Source organism: Chrysemys picta, chromosome 3 (genome assembly GCF_011386835.1).
Source record: "Chrysemys picta bellii isolate R12L10 chromosome 3, ASM1138683v2, whole genome shotgun sequence".
Taxonomy (NCBI): Eukaryota; Metazoa; Chordata; order Testudines; family Emydidae; genus Chrysemys; species Chrysemys picta.
This window is the reverse complement of record NC_088793.1, coordinates 98998923-99015614: the sequence shown is the minus strand read 5'-3', so window position 1 is coordinate 99015614 and position 16692 is coordinate 98998923. Positions and strand designations below refer to the sequence as shown.

The following is a 16692-nucleotide window of genomic DNA, read 5'->3' as shown; positions in this document are numbered from 1 at the left end:
GTTTGTTTAAGAAGAATCATGATTAATACCATGGAAGAAATAGAAAGACTGAGGGCATTCAGTCTCCAAAGCTAAATCATGTAACTTGCTGTCAGAGCTGGAGAGTTTTCAAAATGAATGGATTTATTCAGGTTTTTTTTTTTTTTTTAAGAGAAAATCTTTCACTGTTACTGTGATTGTGGATTTCAAAGTCCATCATTCTGACTGCCAACGTTATTTCACCCTGGCACAGGTTTTCGTTATATTGTGGGAACAGACATCAATTCTCAGAACTCTGTCAATGGGGAATATTCATATTCTACACCATGAACAAGGAGCCCAGAAATATACGTACGTTAGTTGCTGGATCCAAAGGACAAGCCCTTGCATGGCCAGAACAGATACACATGCCTCCAACAGATATATCTTTTACAGAATAGTAATACTGTAAGACAAAACAGAGAAGGAATTGCCAAATGGATTGCAAGCTGCAGGTGGCCAAGTACTGAAACTGCTTATTTTATTTCCTTGTTATGTATTAGAAATACAGCAGATGGTATGATAGGTAACTGCTTCCTGAACATCAGATTCAGGCCTCAGTGAAAAAGAAAAGGGATCAAATTCTCTGCTGGTGTAAATTGTCATTGCTCCATTGAAGTCAGGGGAGCTGCACCAATTTATACAGCATAGAATATGGCTCACAGTTCACATACAGCACACAGATATAGAAAAAAAATAAAGGCTAAATATTCACCTATAAACATAAAAGAGCAGGTCATATATGTAGATTTTACACCTGTGAAGGAAGAAAGCTCAGAACACATGATGAAAGTACACTAATAGTAATGGTACAAAATTACTCAGCAAATACATACTATGTGTTAAAGAAAGAACTTTTTTTTTTAATAAACAAATGCTATGTAACAATGGCCTTTGGTCATCTCAATAAGGTAATGCTTTGGCATGCCCCAGACAGTGAGAAGTACAGTTAAAATCTTCTGCTGGTCTGCAGATTGACCTGATAGGAAATGGGGGTGGAGAGAAGGGAGAGTTCCCTATCCTGTTTAATAGAATAGGATATCAGGGTTGGAAGGGACCTCAGAAGGTCATCTAGCCCAACCCCCTGCTCAAAGGAGGACCCAGACAGATTTTTGCCCCAGATCCCTAAATGCCCCCCTCCAGGATTGAACTCACAACCCTGGGCTTAGGAAGTCAATCTCAAACCACTGAGCTATCCCTGTACTTATAGTTTAGCAGTCCACCCATTGACCATTCCCTTCTGATTTTGGTGGGAATAAATGTCCCAGACAAAAGCCAGGAATGCATCCATGGTAGTGAAAGAATACTTGCAAGACCCTTCAAATAAACAGGCTTCAGTAGGGCTAAGATGCTTGTATATGGGAGAGATTTATGGCTGGTCTTACAGATCCCACACTAGAACCCCAGATGCATGTAACCATACAAAACTTAATTGGCAGTAGCACAGCTGCACGAGATTCTATAGAAGACTGAAGACAAGGTCTGGCTTGGCCGGGACCTCTCCCCCAGCTTAATTAGACTGAAAATATCCCCTAACTAAGCTGAACACACCCACTCTTCTTAGTCTTTCCTCAGATGGAAGTCTTCACATTCCTCTGATATTTGTCATTGCCTGTCTTTGTACACCTTATATTTCTGACATATCCTTTTCCCAGGAGGGATCAGAACTGAACACTGTTCTCCAGATGAGGACATACCACTGATTTACCTAAAGCACAAGTGGGCAAACTACAACCCGCGGGACCGTCCTGCCCAGCCCTTGGGCTCCCGGCTGGGGAGGCTAGTCCCTCTGTCCCCCCTCCCCTGCAGCCACGCCTCCGTATGGGCAGCACTCTGGCTCTTGCCAAGCAGCGCGGCAGCGTGTCTGGTTCCAGCCGGGCGGCACGGCTGCCAGACATGCTGCTCTGAGCGGCATGGTAAAGGGGTGGGGGACAGGGGTTTGGATAGGGGCGGAGGGTCCCAGGGGGTAGTCAGGGGACAGGGAGCAGGGGGCAGTTGGATGGGGCGGAGCTTCTGGGGGACGGTCAGGGGATGTGGGGGGATTGGATAAGCATGGGAGTCCCAGAGGGGCTGTCAGGGGTGTGGGTGTGGATAGGGGTCAGGGGATGGGGAATGGGGGGGGGGTTGGATAGGCATGGGATCCTGGGGGACCTGTCAAGGGGCAGGGGTGTGGATAAGAGTCAGAGCAGTCAGGGGACTGGAGCGGGGGGTTGGATAGGGGGTGGGGTCCCGGGGCGGTTAGGGGCAGGGGGGCCCGGGAGGGGGCGGTTAGGGGACAAGGAGCAGGGGAGGTTGGATGGGTGGGAGGTTCTGAGGGGAGCAGTCAGGGGGCCGGAAGTGGGCGGGGTCAGATAGGGGGCGGGGCCAGGCTGTTTTGAGACGCACAGCCTTCCCTACCCGGCCCTCCATACAGTTTTGCAATCCCAATGTGGCCCTCGGGCCAAAAAGTTTGCCCACCCTAAATGCCCACCTAAAGGCATTATAATAATATCAGTATTATTTTCCATTCTAACATTTTTTAAACCACTGGTGCATCTTGAACAAAGCCTTTTCACTGAGCTTATTGCAATGTCTTTTTTCATGAATAGTTACAATTAATTTTAAACCAGCAAAATATATGAGCAGTTCAAATTATTCCTTCCACTGTGCATTACCATGCATTTGTCAAAAGCCAGTTTCAACTGCCATCTTGTTGACTATTCACCTAGACTGGTTAGAAGTGCCTCACATTTTTCTATAATCTTGGCTAGACTGTGTAATTTTGGGTTATTTTCAAATTTTGCTAATTTGCTGCTCACCCCATTTTCCAGGTCATTAATACATTAAACAATAGTAGATCTAGTATGTAACCTTGGGCACATATTGTTAAACTGTTGCCATATTGAAAATTGACCATTTTTGCCTAACCTTTGTTTTCTTCACTTAGCCTAAAGTTTACTCTAAACATGTGTCAGCCAATATGGCCCCAAAGGGTCTGTTGAGGCAGCAGGGAATGGGTGGGCGGGATACAAGGGAATAACAGTTGTCCTCTTTCCCCTGTCCACACCATCTGGATGCAGCAGCCACAAGTAGGTAGTATAGAAACCACTGTGCTCGTTCTAGCTACCTGTGGATCCTCCTACTGGGGCTTGAGTAGCACAAAGAGGCCTTAGCTAAATGATTCAGTTGTCAAGCCTGCCTAGTTTAGATCAGCTGTGCATCCTGTCTTGAGATATGAACAATTAGATTCCAGAATATTACTGTCTACAGTTAGGAGCTATTAAAATAAATAACATTCACAGCCATGGAAGAATCATTGTTCCACCTTAAAGACATAGTCAATAAGTGGGGAAGGGTAATCAGATTTTGACCTCAGGATTTACGAGGTTTATTTTCCCCTCACAAAAATTATTCCAAGTCTCTTCTCCCCACCCAAACTGTCAAGTTTACCTAGTTGCTAGCTGGTGTTCACACAGCTGGGAAGTTTCCTACAAGCACTAGTGTAACACCAGACAAAGTCCTGAAACTTTAGCTACCAAATGGAATATGTCTTCGAAATGACAACATATAGAGTAAAACACTAACCTGTGCAGAGATGAGAATGAAAGCACTGCACGCCCTCTTTTCTTATACACTAAAACATGTTTTAAAACTGATATGAATAATAATAATGAAAGAAATCTCTTGAATTAAAATGTTAATGCCAGTATTGTGCAATGATCCAAAGGATATTGAGGGAATGGCATGAGGGGCAAAAGACATTACCTGACAACAATCTCCTGCAGATCATCTGCACAATAATCCCACAAATCTTTACAGCCAGAGTAGCACTGCTACTGGTTCGTCACGTTAATAACACCATTAAACAGAAAATATAAACAAACTTTCCCTTCTGTTGAGATGAAGAAAAAAAAAGACTGAAGAAAGGAGAGTCATTTATCTGCCCCTGGAAGTTTGACAGCTAACAGAAGTTATTCATATTCTTCCAAGATTTCCTGTGGTGATCAAAGGCAGATACAGTCTTAGTAAGGATAGTTCAGCATCTATTATATAGTTCTGTGTCTTTACCAGAACTTACCCTCCTTGTAACTATGTGGTCAATTTCACTGGGATCTTTGTGTGCAAACATCATTAAGTCAGCATTCAGTGTCCGTATCCTCTGAAATCTCAGTCGAATAAAGCGAGCTGAAGTGAATTCCAGCAATACTCGGGAAGGATCATCAGCACTAGGTCGTCCATTGATCAGTGATGTGTGAATCTAAAGACAGAATTATTGAAATGATCAGGTTAAATGAATATTGCTTGTGAAGATGCCAGCAAATGTCATGGTTATGGTGTCAAACCAGATAAGGAGGCAGGTGAGCATGTACTATTTCAAATATTTTCTTTTTTAGAAAGCAAATATCCCCCTGCCCCCAAAACATCACATGTAATAAAATACCATTCTTGAGCACTTGTGGAAAACCAAAACATTTTACTCTATGGTCTGGAGTGTTAACTTCTGATTGGTGTATCTTTATGATATGATTTCTCGAGGTCCCTTCCAGAAACTACATTCTATTATTCTATTTCTAGCTGATGAACAAAAAGAACATGACTCCATTTTCAGATCCCAAATTGAATGTGCAGGGCTGGAGTGGAGAATGAAGGAGTTGTAGCAAAGTGATCATGATAGGGTTAACTAGGTTGCCCAGACTGTTACAGGATAGAGCCATGCACCACTCCTCCCTGACTTCCTGTTTTGAAAGTAAGAGTTTTCTCCCTCCCACACACACTTTGAAGCAGTGGAATAAAGCAGCAAATTCCTGCCTACAGTCCTGTGAGTCAAGAGTTTTGTTTTGTTGGACTGAGCAGTTGCTTTACAAAGGATTTATCTGTATTACTTTTATGACTCTCCTATTCACCCGAGTTCACCTGTTTGATATAATCCTGCCTGACTGAATGGAATTAAATCAAAGGGTGCTGCCAGAGGGCATGGAAACAGGGAACAATACAATGACCAAGATCAGTTACCACCAGAGAGCGTATCAAGGGTTTTTATGGAAACAATAGGGAACCTATTTGTTGGGAAATGCCCACTTACCTGTCTCCAAGCATGCTGGCAGGTTAATTTTTCTCAGTTCTGAACCTATGATCAACGGGGCACTAAACTATTAAAGAGCCTGACCTTGAGAGAAAGGAGTTGAGCAGGCAGCAGCTGTTCAGGGGTAAAACATGAATATGAGAGACAGAGAGAGAGAGAGAACTACAGGGGAACATGCAACAAAGTTAACTGGCTTAGATGGTAACTACCAAAACTTGCAAGAAAAGGATAAAGTTTAGGTGAGACCAGATACCTATAGATTTTTGTTGTTTAAACACTTCTCTCTGCCTGCTGTGTACTTTTAGGTGAATAAACAAAACATTTGGAAAGAGGGAGGCTAACACCCTGTGATCTATTCAGAGCGTGGTAGAACTGTAGGATACCACCCGGAGAGCGGTGAAGGTAGCAGAACCTGTCATGTGAGGGATACCCTTCAGAGGGGCTGTATAAGATGCCACTCGCCTGTAGCTGTGATAGCATGCTGGGAATGGGGGTTTCTGTAGCCTTGTGGGAAGAGTGCAGAGAAAGTGCCTACAGGAGAGACCGGGGGAGAGATTACAGGTGCTCCTGAACCATTACAGTTAGCAACTAGGAATTACACCTTTTTACTTACAAAAAGACCAAGTTGACTCTGGAAGTCATTGTGACATGGACACGGAGCCCCCATAACTGTAGTTTTATGGAATGCCTTTTCAGAATAAAACTACACTTTAAAAGGCTCAGGGGTCTATCTGCCAGGAACCCATCTCTTCTGCAAGCTAACGCAGTAACAGTAATGATTTCCATTTATACTGCATCTTTCATACAGAATGATCCTTAAGTACTATATAATCCAATTTTAAATCTATATAGGCATCACTTCACATACCCACTGAAATGTAGTCACCTCTTTGGTGAAATGTGGTGCCTGTTAAACATTGCACACCAACACTACACCTCAGTTTAGGAGAATAAATGAGTATTATTTTATCAAATTGAATGTGTAGGGGGAATTTTAGGTAGGCAAAATGAAATTACCCAAATAATTTCTCCTTTTCAGCATCTGTGAAGAAATCATTAATTTCCCCCAAGAAACATTTTAGAATCTCCATTAATAGTGCAGACTAAGATGTTCCTACTTCTTAGAAGAGAACAGGAAAGAACTAAAAGTACCTAGGAAACATTTGCCATTAAATCAGGAATATGAAGCTAAAATTTTAACTCTGACTCATTTAAATATGTGTTTTTTAAAAAGAAGTTTCAGCTTTAAATTGAAACAATATTTTATCAGTCTAACACTTTTATATTAGTGTTTTTCAAGAGCATACATTCATTTTTTCAAACTCTTGCACTTACTGAAAGCACAATTAGCATGCTGGATGATAAGCAATGAAAAAGGAAGATGTGGTCCTTGCCCAGGGTCAGCCCAAGGTGTTTTGCCACCAAGGCAAAACATTTCATGCTTTTCACATCTCGCAGTTGCATTTATTAATAAGTATCAGAGGGGTAGCCGTGTTAGTCTGAATCTGTAAAAAGCAACAGAGGGTCCTGTGGCACCTTTAAGACTAACAGAAGTATTGGGAGCATAAGCTTTTGTGGGTAAGAACCTCACTTCTTCAGATGCAAGTTATTTATTAATAACTTATTCAACAGGCCATTGATTTCAATGGAGCACTTTCTGAATTAGGTACTATTCAACACAAGGGCATCAGAATCTGGCCTGATATCTGCAGTGATAGCTGCATGTCCTCAAATAGCTACCAAATAAACTCTTTTCTAGATTCATTTGGGAGTCTAAGCTCTTTTACAACTATTGCATATCCATCTGCTTAAACCTCAGTCACCTTTATCTAAACAGGGATTTCCCTGTTCTTCCATTTCTAATGGATCTTGTGCTTGGAGTAGACAAAAATCCCAATGATACCTTAAAGCTTTCTGTAAAGCACCTGTAGCTTCAAAGGGGACTTTTTCTCTTTTTGTTTTGATTAATGAAATAGACACACCACTTGTGCTTCATATGGCTGTATTGTTTCAACTTAAAATCAACACATATTTCAACAAATAAGGTTGTGTCTTATTTTAAATCATGCACATTTTCTCATTTAAATTAATAAACCATATGATAGCTACTTGAGGAATTCAACAAAACAGTATTTCTTCTACTCACAGCTTTGGTATTTGAAGTGAACTATTTTGCCAAGCAATCTACTGAGTGCAGTCAGTCCCAAGCTGTTTTGGGGATATAAAAAAACCCAGCTGTTTGGGTATGTTGCTTGAAACCTTCATGTTCACTTGCCTTTCAAATAAACTATACCACTGGCTGGGATGTTTTCACTGGTGCATATCTGTATGCTGATGGTTAAATAAACTAGTCTAGGTCCTGATTTTACTGGACGTTGTAATTCTTTTGTAAAAGAATGCATCTCAGTGGAACCTGTCTCAGAGATGCATTAGGAGAATACCAGCACTTCAAAATAACCTTTGTTTACCAACATAGCATCCCTGTGTTCCACTCCTCACCAGTTTGCTTTGGATTTCATAGTAAAGCCATTGGCATATCAAGCCAGGTATTCTACCTAAGGCAAGACAGTGGGTAGTACTTGAGATATTTCTGAGGAAGATGAATATCCCCCTTTATGCACCTTACCAGTAGTGCAATGGAGGGGAAAATTCCTTTCTGGCCCCTGCAGGAAGCTTCTGTCGTGAAGCATAACAATAAATTATTGAGGAGTGGGAGGTAGACATTTTATTCTTAAAATTATTAAAAGCAAGACAATGTGAAATATTCCTGAAACATTATGCAAAAGTATTAAATATATGACGATGGATAATAAGCAGTATAACATTCAAATGAGTTTTATGCAGTTATTTGGGTAGGTCCCATTTGCTGGTTATCCAAATATTTTAGCTCAGCTACAACATATCTGGTTTAATCCACCATTTTGTCCAATTATTTCTACTGGTAGTTTTATTTGCTGCAGCCTTTAATAACGGAATGATGGAATAAACCCATTGTAAACAGTTCATTTTCAACTCATTTAAATTACTATTGGCAAATCAATCCCTTAGCAGCTAGTTCATGGAGCCTAAAGAAAAAACTCTGTGGGTGTTTCTTAGCATGAGCTTTTAAATTAGGATCCTAAGCTCATAATTTCAGACATCATTAGAGTTGTTTTCAAAACAGAAAAAAAAAATAGACTGGAAGCACACGTAACAGATGATTTCTAACCAGATGATTTCTCATAGCCTGTGTCATAATGTTCCTACATAAAATAGTTAGAATTCCTTTCTCTGTATAATACATAGTGTATTAAACAGAGTTTGCAGCATTTCTAATAAACATCTGACTCTCTTAGTAAAGAGATAGTTTATTATACCAAAGACCGGTTCCTATTCTATGTATTGTTAATGAGTACAGAGCTGCTTGAAATGCAATGCTTTGAACTTGCAGAAAAATGTCAAGGGCTGTGCATGCAGACTACCTCAGCTAACTCATTCCCCCAAAGAATACAGGCAAATATCAGCTTAATGAACTGTTTAGCAAATACTATTGTGTCATTGACAGCTATGCCCTACAGCTTAGGCTAAGTAGGACTTCCTCTCTTCAGTTCTACTTTGCTTGCTTTTGTCATCTTCTTGTTCCAATTGAACCTGAAACTTAAATTGCTTCCCCTGGCCATTCCTCTTCTATAGTACTGCAATTCTCACATTTGTCGTTTTTGGATGAAAAATAATTTGTCAGAGACATTGTCCTCCTCCATGAGATATTTAAACAGATTGTTTCTTGTCAAAGCAATGGTTATTAATATATCATAGTATAATATGGAATTCAATTCTCCTGAAAGTATATTTGTCATTTTAATTTTTCTTTGTTGCTGCAGCAGCTAAGAGGAAATATTACATTAGGTTGAAAGTTTCAGCAACAGTTGTGCATATCTAAACCTATAAAGGATTTAGCCAATAGATACGAGGCACCATACCCTTACAAAGACAGCACTGCTTGGTTCTGTACTATTGGCTTCTCAGAATATACCTGTAAATGTGAATCTCATTCATATCAATCTGGAGACTCCTTAAACCCTTAAAAAAAGGCACTTACTTCCTTTGTGTTCAGGACTAAACAGCAGAATGTGCTAAATTGGTTGGGGGGAAAAGGCTGAAGGCTCACCTCTTACAGGAAGTACAATTTTCTCAAAAATGCAAAATTCTGGAGCCTTGTTTAAATTTGGGAGGGTTTTTTTGTTTTTGTTAAAAGGAGATTGGTAAAAGGCTCTAGAATCTTCAAACTCCAGATTGCCAGTTTTAGCCTTTGTCAGCAATTCAAAGTTATACCTATCTCCTAGAACTGGAAGGGACCCTGAAAGGTCATCAAGTTGAGTCCAACCCCCTGCCTTCACTAGCAGGACCAAGTGCTGATTTTGCCCTGATCCCTAAAGTGGCCCCCTGAAGTACTAAACTCACAAACCTGGATTTAGCAGGCCAGTGCTCAAACCACTGAGCTATCCCTCTCCCCGGGGGGAAGTGATAGCTCAATGGTTTGAGCATTGGCCTGCTAAACCCAGAGCTGTGAGTTCAATCCTTGAGGGGGCCACTTAGGGATCTAGGGCAAAATCAGCACTTAGTCCTGCTAGTGAAGGCAGGGGGCTGGACTTGACTTGATGACCTTTCAGGGTCCCTTCCAGTTCTAGGAGATCCATTAATAATACATTTGCTATTTGGTGCTTGATCCAAATTCCATCAAAGACATTGGGGATCAGGCCCTTGATCCCTCTGAAAAATTAATCGGTGGTGTCAGTCCAAGTTTACAGATGTCAACATTGCAAAACTACTGCCTAAACTGGTAGCGTTAGCAGTCAGGCTAAGGACTGAAGGTATGGCTACACTGCAATTAGACACCTGCAGCTGGCCTGTGCCAGCTGGCTCAGGCTAGGGGGCTATTTAATTTCAGAGTAGACATTTGGGCTGCAGCTTGAACTCTGGGACCATCCTAGAAACAGAGCCCCAGCCTAAGCCCAAATGTCTATGTAACCCACACACCTCCTGGGTGTGGTGTTCTGTCCCATCTAGTGGCACCAAGACCACTTAGAGAGAGATTAATGAGTCTGCTCTACAGCCTTAGCTAAGAGGTACATGGCTTTTAGCTCATGCAGTAGAGGTGCATGCACTAAGATGCAGCAATCCCAAATTCAATTCTGCCTGCCAACTGCTGGGGTCTGTCAGCGTTACATCTACACTACATTTAAACAGTCCCTTAGCGCAAGCTTTGCAAACCCAGGCCAGCCACAGGTTTTTAATTGCTGTGTTGACATACCCACAGAGAACATAGAAACTGCACTAATTTACTTCTTCATGGCAGCGGGAGCACCTCTGAACATTATCAAATAAGCTCTTGCTCCTGCAAGTGGTCCCTCTTCACAGGGTTGAAGCATACTGGTGTTATGAATCTACCTCTTACCCTGTACTCTATAAATAAAGTACTTCAGTCTCTGGGGTTGTCAATCTGGCATCTTTCACAAGCACTAAAAACTTCATTTTAAAAATAAATGGCACATTTTCCTAATATTACATAGCTTTCATTAGTTCACGATAATTTTCTTTTGACAGTTATGAGCTTATTTTTATTATTATTTTTGGACAGTGATTGTTAAAAAAGCAAACCATTCCATGAGTATAGCTATACAAAAACAGACAAGTATTTATTAAATTGTAAGCTTTCTTAAGGGGAATACAAAAAAAAAAAAAAGTACTGATTCACAAGTTTAACCAACAGGGGATCTAAATAATGATAAGAGACCTCTCTTCCCCTCCACCCCCCACCATACTCCCCAAATTTGCAGAGTCTTGATTTCACTTGTTCACCAGGAGGCTGTTCTGTGATCCCACTGCATATTCTACAAATGTCCTAGCACACCTTCTGATAAGAGAGCATCTCCGGTGTGCACTGTGGGATCACAGACAATTCATGGCCAGAGCATGACAATGACTAGAGGAAAAAACCCACCTGACCTTGACCAGATTTTTAAGCAGTTCTGAGGGGATTCCAAATTCAACTACCAATGTAAAGGATGGGGAGTGTGAGGATTTGAAGGATCTTTTCTTTAATAAAGGGTAAGGAGGGTGGGGATAGTACAAAAACAGTACATTTTAAAACACTGAACAAATACACCTGCAACGGAATATTGTTACATAAACTGCATGGATGTGCCCTTACATTATACCAACCATGCTTGTTTTGAGCTCTGATTTGCAAGAATGATTGATCAGGGGCAATTTAAGTAACACATTGTGCTTTTTCTTTGTTTTTGTATTTCAGTTCCACATGTGGAGGAGCCAGTTACAATTACAGTACAATGCTGGAGCTTAAGCTCTATCCAAAGTGCCAGAACCTGTGTCATTTCAACTGGAACATAAACTTGACAAATAGTTTTGAAAAAACAGATGGGAGGCTCTTGAATGGGAAGCATTCAATGCCTTTTAAATCATTTACATGTTTTTAAAACAAAACAGAAGAAGACACAAGACATTCTTTTGTAGAACATAAGCATTTTTTGATCCCTCTCCCACTCTGATCCAGGCCTTTCCAAATTTGGTGTTATTTTATGGGGGCTAATAGAAGAAAGAACAGAACAAATCCATTTCAAAGTAGTAGAGAGAGAACAGCAAAGGTCAGCAACAGTATCATAAATCTGTCTAAACAAACTAATTTAAAATATAGCAGATTTAAAAATTATAGCCATGGAAACAATTATATCTTTCTCCTGACTTCTTTCACTAATTGCTGTAATATTACAAAAATTGTAGCACTTACTCAGAGTGGCTATAAATACAAGTTCTGAGAGGGTTCTGTCAACTTTTAATGAGTTTTTGTAATTCCACATATTTAAAAGAATACAACATAAAGTCCACTGTAAATGTATTAAAAAAAATTATCCCTTGTCTTCCTCCCGCCCTTTGTTTCACTCTCCCTTACCTCCTCTCTCACCTGGCGCTAATGAACGCCAGCTCCTCCTTCTCTTCATCTTCCTGGCTCCCAACCCCTCATCTATCTTCTGATATTTCCTCCAGTCACCCTACCACACACATGCCCAGCACCAAACCAACCCTCTCCCAGCCCTGCACTAAGTCTTTCCTGGATTTTACTAATCAACAAAATGAAACAAGTAATCAACCACATTAACTCTTTCACATCCTCCTCTATAGTGGTTCACTTTGGGGCCCTATGCAGTATTTAGATAGATAGATAGATAGATAGATAGATAGATAGATAGATAGATAGATAGATGTTCTGAAAAGTAATTAATGATTTTATTCAATATACATGACATTTTCAACTGCATATTTCAGACATCAGTGCAGGGTATTCATATATCCATTCCCTTAAAGTAATTATTTAGGGACCCTAAATTCCTTCCTTTCATGCACAAGAAGAAAAAAATATGTATAGTTTGCTTAGTGCACCATGGTATTATTCTTCTGCTGGAATGAAACCAACCACTGGCCACAGCACGGCTGCCAGCCTAAAAGAAAAAGAGCAGCATTGCGATTGTCATCCCCATGACCCAAGTAAATGCTGAAATTCTGAAGTGCACTTCCCTCAGGAGCCTCTCAAGTTTACGTAGCCCTAAAACAGTGAGTCAGGTTTCAAGTATGATATACAAATGTGATTAGCAAGTATAGGTATAAATCTTTGGATTATTATTTGGTGATATTGGCAGATATTTATCTAAATCTGAGCTATTTCTAACATTTCAATTTCCAGTTAACAATTACTGTCAATAGAATCATAAAAATTAGGCAGAGAAAAGACCAAACAGGTTATCTAATCCTTTCTATCCTCCACCCCCAAACTATGAAAGATTGTTCTGTACAGTATGTACTTTGTAAATTGTTACTTTTAAATAATTTGCAACACATTATCCCAGAAAGCTTTATGATTCATGTTATAAATCATTGTTCTGTTTTCCACAAATGGCAGAAATTACAACAGAGTGTCTGCTGAGGGACAGAGGAAACGCCAAAATGGAAAAATGGATTGTCTCATGTGCTACCAGGAGGAAGTTTTCATTCCAAGTTGGACCCCAGGGAAATGACAGCAAACTTCTTTCCCCCTTGTTTTCAAACTAATGACAGATTGCTGTCCAGCTTATTAATAACTTTTAAGAGTCACTTTCATTCTGGTATATAATTTAAATATTCTTATATTACAGTAATTGTATATCCTCTCTACATTTTACAAGTTGAAAAGGTCACAAGCCAGGTTTAATTCAAAGAAAGAGCAAAATAGCACAAAATTTTGAAGAAACAACTGGTATAGTTTTCTTCTTCTGGCTCAACACAACACAAAAGCATGTAGCTTGCTACAATGTACAGTAGTGAGGTGCAGTAGTGAGGTGTACACCGGTTAAACAGTTGATTTATTATCATTATTTGTAATTTAATAGCACCTATATGTCCTACCACACAATAAAAGTTTGCCCAGACAATTTCCCCATGTGGAACAAGCATAAATCTGTCACATACATAGACAGCATGTCATAATTTACTATATGTTACATGTTTGTGAACTGCATTATATGAAATATTAGTCATTATTTCCATATTAGTTAATGAGACAATATATGAGTGTGGAAGTCCAATATGTAAAATGTATTCTTACATGACACTCATTTGTGAGAGATAGACAGATAGATAGCTACATCGCTACTTCAATATAATGCCACCCGATATAACATGAATTTGGATATAACGCAGTAAAGCAGTGCTCTGGGGGGGTGGGGCTGCGCACTCCTGTGGATCAAAGCAAGTTCAATATAACACGGTTTCACCTATAACATGGTACGATTTTTTGGCTCCCGAGGACAGCGTTATATCGAGGTAGAGGTGTATTTCTATGTGGGTTGCTCAAGTTCCATTTTACTCAATGAGACAAAAAAATATAGTAGAGCCAGGCTTGAGCCTTTGCCCAAAACTCCCATCTGCACTGCCTTGTATTAGTTTGGGAAAAGATTAGTTAAACTTTTTGTACACTTGGTTTTTTCATGCTTGTGTTCTCATTTGAACTTTTTAACTCCAGCTAAAAGTGTAAGTGCCAATAAACTGGAAGAAAGGGTGGTCTCCAGCCCGGTTTTGCAGACTTAATATTTTGGGCTAGTTTGTACTATTCTTAATCCCAGAGGTGAGCACTTATTTACATGAGTAATCCTATTCAACTCAATGGAACTATTCATTCTAGTAAATGTGAGTAAGGCTTGCACCGTCCACACCTTTATGTTAGAATAGCACTGTATATTTTCAAAGCATTGAATGAGGGCCTGATCCAATGCCCACTGAAGTCAATGGGAATCTTTCTGTTGGCTACAGTGGACTTAAGATTAGGTCCAATATCTCTATAACATGTCTAAAATTTCTGTTTTGCAGATGGGAAACTTGACACAGAGACATTAATTGTCTTGCCCAAGACTGCACAACAAGTCAGTGGGAAAGCCAGGATTAGCATTCAGGACTCCCAAATGCCAAGTTACATGTAGTAGACTATGTTGCCTGTGTCTAGAGTGTGATTCTTGCTCAAGAAGTGTAAATTGTTTGAAGGAAATGCTTAGGACAGCCAGGCCAAATTTCAGAATTGTTAATAATAAATGACTGTTACAACAAGTTTTCCCACTGTCCTTTGTGCAACAAACAAGTAGGTACATCTATAATGAAGCTGGAAGCATGCTTCCCAGCTGGACAGACTTGCTCTAGCTCAGAGCTACTAGGGTTACCATTCGTCCGGTTTTTCCCAGACATGTCCAGCTTTTTGGTAATCAAACCCCCGTCCGGGGGGAATTGCCAAAAAGCCAAACATGTCCGGGAAAAATACCGGTTGGGCACTTCCCCTCCCGGGCTCCGGCTGCTGTGCTCCCTACCTGAGCCGCCAGCCGGGCACTTTCCCTCCCAGGCTCCGGGGGCGCAGGGTCCAGAGGCATGGGGGCTGCCTGAAGCTGGTAGCGCTCGGGCAGCTCTGCTTTTAATCAGAGCCAAAGAGTCAGAAGAGGAGCACAGCAGCCAGAGCCCGGGAGGGGAAGTGCCCAGCCGGGGGCACAGGGTCCGGAGGCATGGGGGCTACCTGAAGCCCGAGCGCTACCGGCTTCACGGTTTGCCGGGCAGCCTCCAGACCCTGCGCCCCCGGCTGGGCGCTTCCTCTCCCGGGCTCCAGCTGCGCTGGGGAAGCACCGGCCGGGGGCGCAGGGTCTGGAGGCTGCCCGGCAAACCGTGAAGCTGGTAGCGTTAGGGCAGCCCTTTTCGCGTGGCTGGGAGGGAGGAGGGGGACCTGGGGGGGGGGGAGTTTGGGGAAGGGGCAGTGTAAGAGGGTCCGGACTCACCCCTGCGGCGCCTCCTGCTGGTCGTCCAGGGAATTAGCTCACCAGCCTCTGGAGCGCCCTCTGCAGGCCAGTGATCCGCCTTGTCCTCTGTTGGCACCTGTGTCCCTCCCAGGACCCGGTGCCCCTCGCCCTGGGTGCTGCCCCCTGGCAATACCCACACACGCTGGGTCTCCCCTCCCAGGGGAACCCCCACCCACTAACCCCACCTCACCTCAGGATAAGGCCAGTGCCAGTCCCCATCTAGCCCCACCCTCTGGGGCAGACTGCAGTATAGGCCACTCATCATCGGCAAGGTTGGGTTTGGACCTGCTGCCTTGGCCTAGTCCTGGGCTGCCCTCTGCAACCCCCAGTACCCCTTAGCCTTCTCCTAGGCCGCAGCCTGGGGCTTTCCAGGCTGGAGCTCCCCAGCCTTTCCCCAGCCCTGCTCCACCCAGGTACTCTGTGTCTAGCTCCTTGCAGCCAGACCCTTCTCTCTCTGAAGGCAGAGAGAGACTCTTTGGACTCCTGGCTCCCAGCCTCTTTATACAGGCCATCTGGGCTCTGATTAGGGTGTGGCCCAGCTGCAGCCACTTCCCCAAATCAGCCAGGGTTTTACTCTGCCCAGCCCCAGGGCTTTTCCAACCCCTCAGGGCAGGAGCGGGTGTCCACTCCGCTACAGGCGGGGAATGGGCGGAGTTGGGGCGGGGCCGGGGTGGGAAAAGGGCGGGGCCAGGGCCCCGTGAAGTGTCCTCTTTTTTTATTTTTTAAATATGGTAACCCTAAGGGCTACCATGCTAAAAGTGTAGCCAGAGTAGCACTGGCGGTAGCTCAGATTAGCTGCATGAGTACGTAACGGGGTTCCTGGTGGGTTTGTTACTCAGGCTGCCAGCTGTGCTACCCCCACCTACACTGCTATTTTTAGCATGCTGGCTCAAGCAAAGTTAGTGTCTGTCTATCTGAGCTGGGAAGCATGCTCTCAGCTGCAGTGTAGATGTACAATGTGTCTTCAATAATTTTGGTGCAAAGCAACATCTTTCCGTGCACACATTTACAAATAAATACTCTAGGGGAATGCACAGTACAGGTGTCTTGTTTTTAATTGTATAATAATTTCAGAGAAATTGAAATTTTTCATGCCCATGAGAAATGCCTTGAGAGATTGCAACAGATCCCATGGAGAGAGATATTATTGGCATTATTATTATTCATGTTACAGGCATCTTTTCTGTACCTGCTGCTGTTGCAGAGAACTATGGTAGCAACTCAAGGCACATTGACAGTTCAAGCTCTGGA

General features: G+C 42.2%; 1 protein-coding gene across 7 annotated transcripts in view; it reads right to left on the bottom strand.

The window, feature by feature from the left end:
* Positions 1–16692, bottom strand: part of LAMA2 (laminin subunit alpha 2) — a 470353-nt gene that overhangs the window by 267603 nt on the left and 186058 nt on the right. For all 7 annotated transcript variants that reach the window (XM_065588563.1, XM_065588564.1, XM_065588566.1 and 4 more), the window contains exons 5-6: positions 4076–4255; positions 335–424 (exon numbers count right to left, since the gene is read on the bottom strand). In XM_065588563.1, the coding sequence (XP_065444635.1) occupies positions 335–424; positions 4076–4255 (270 nt within the window). The remainder of the gene's footprint in view (positions 1–334; positions 425–4075; positions 4256–16692) is intronic.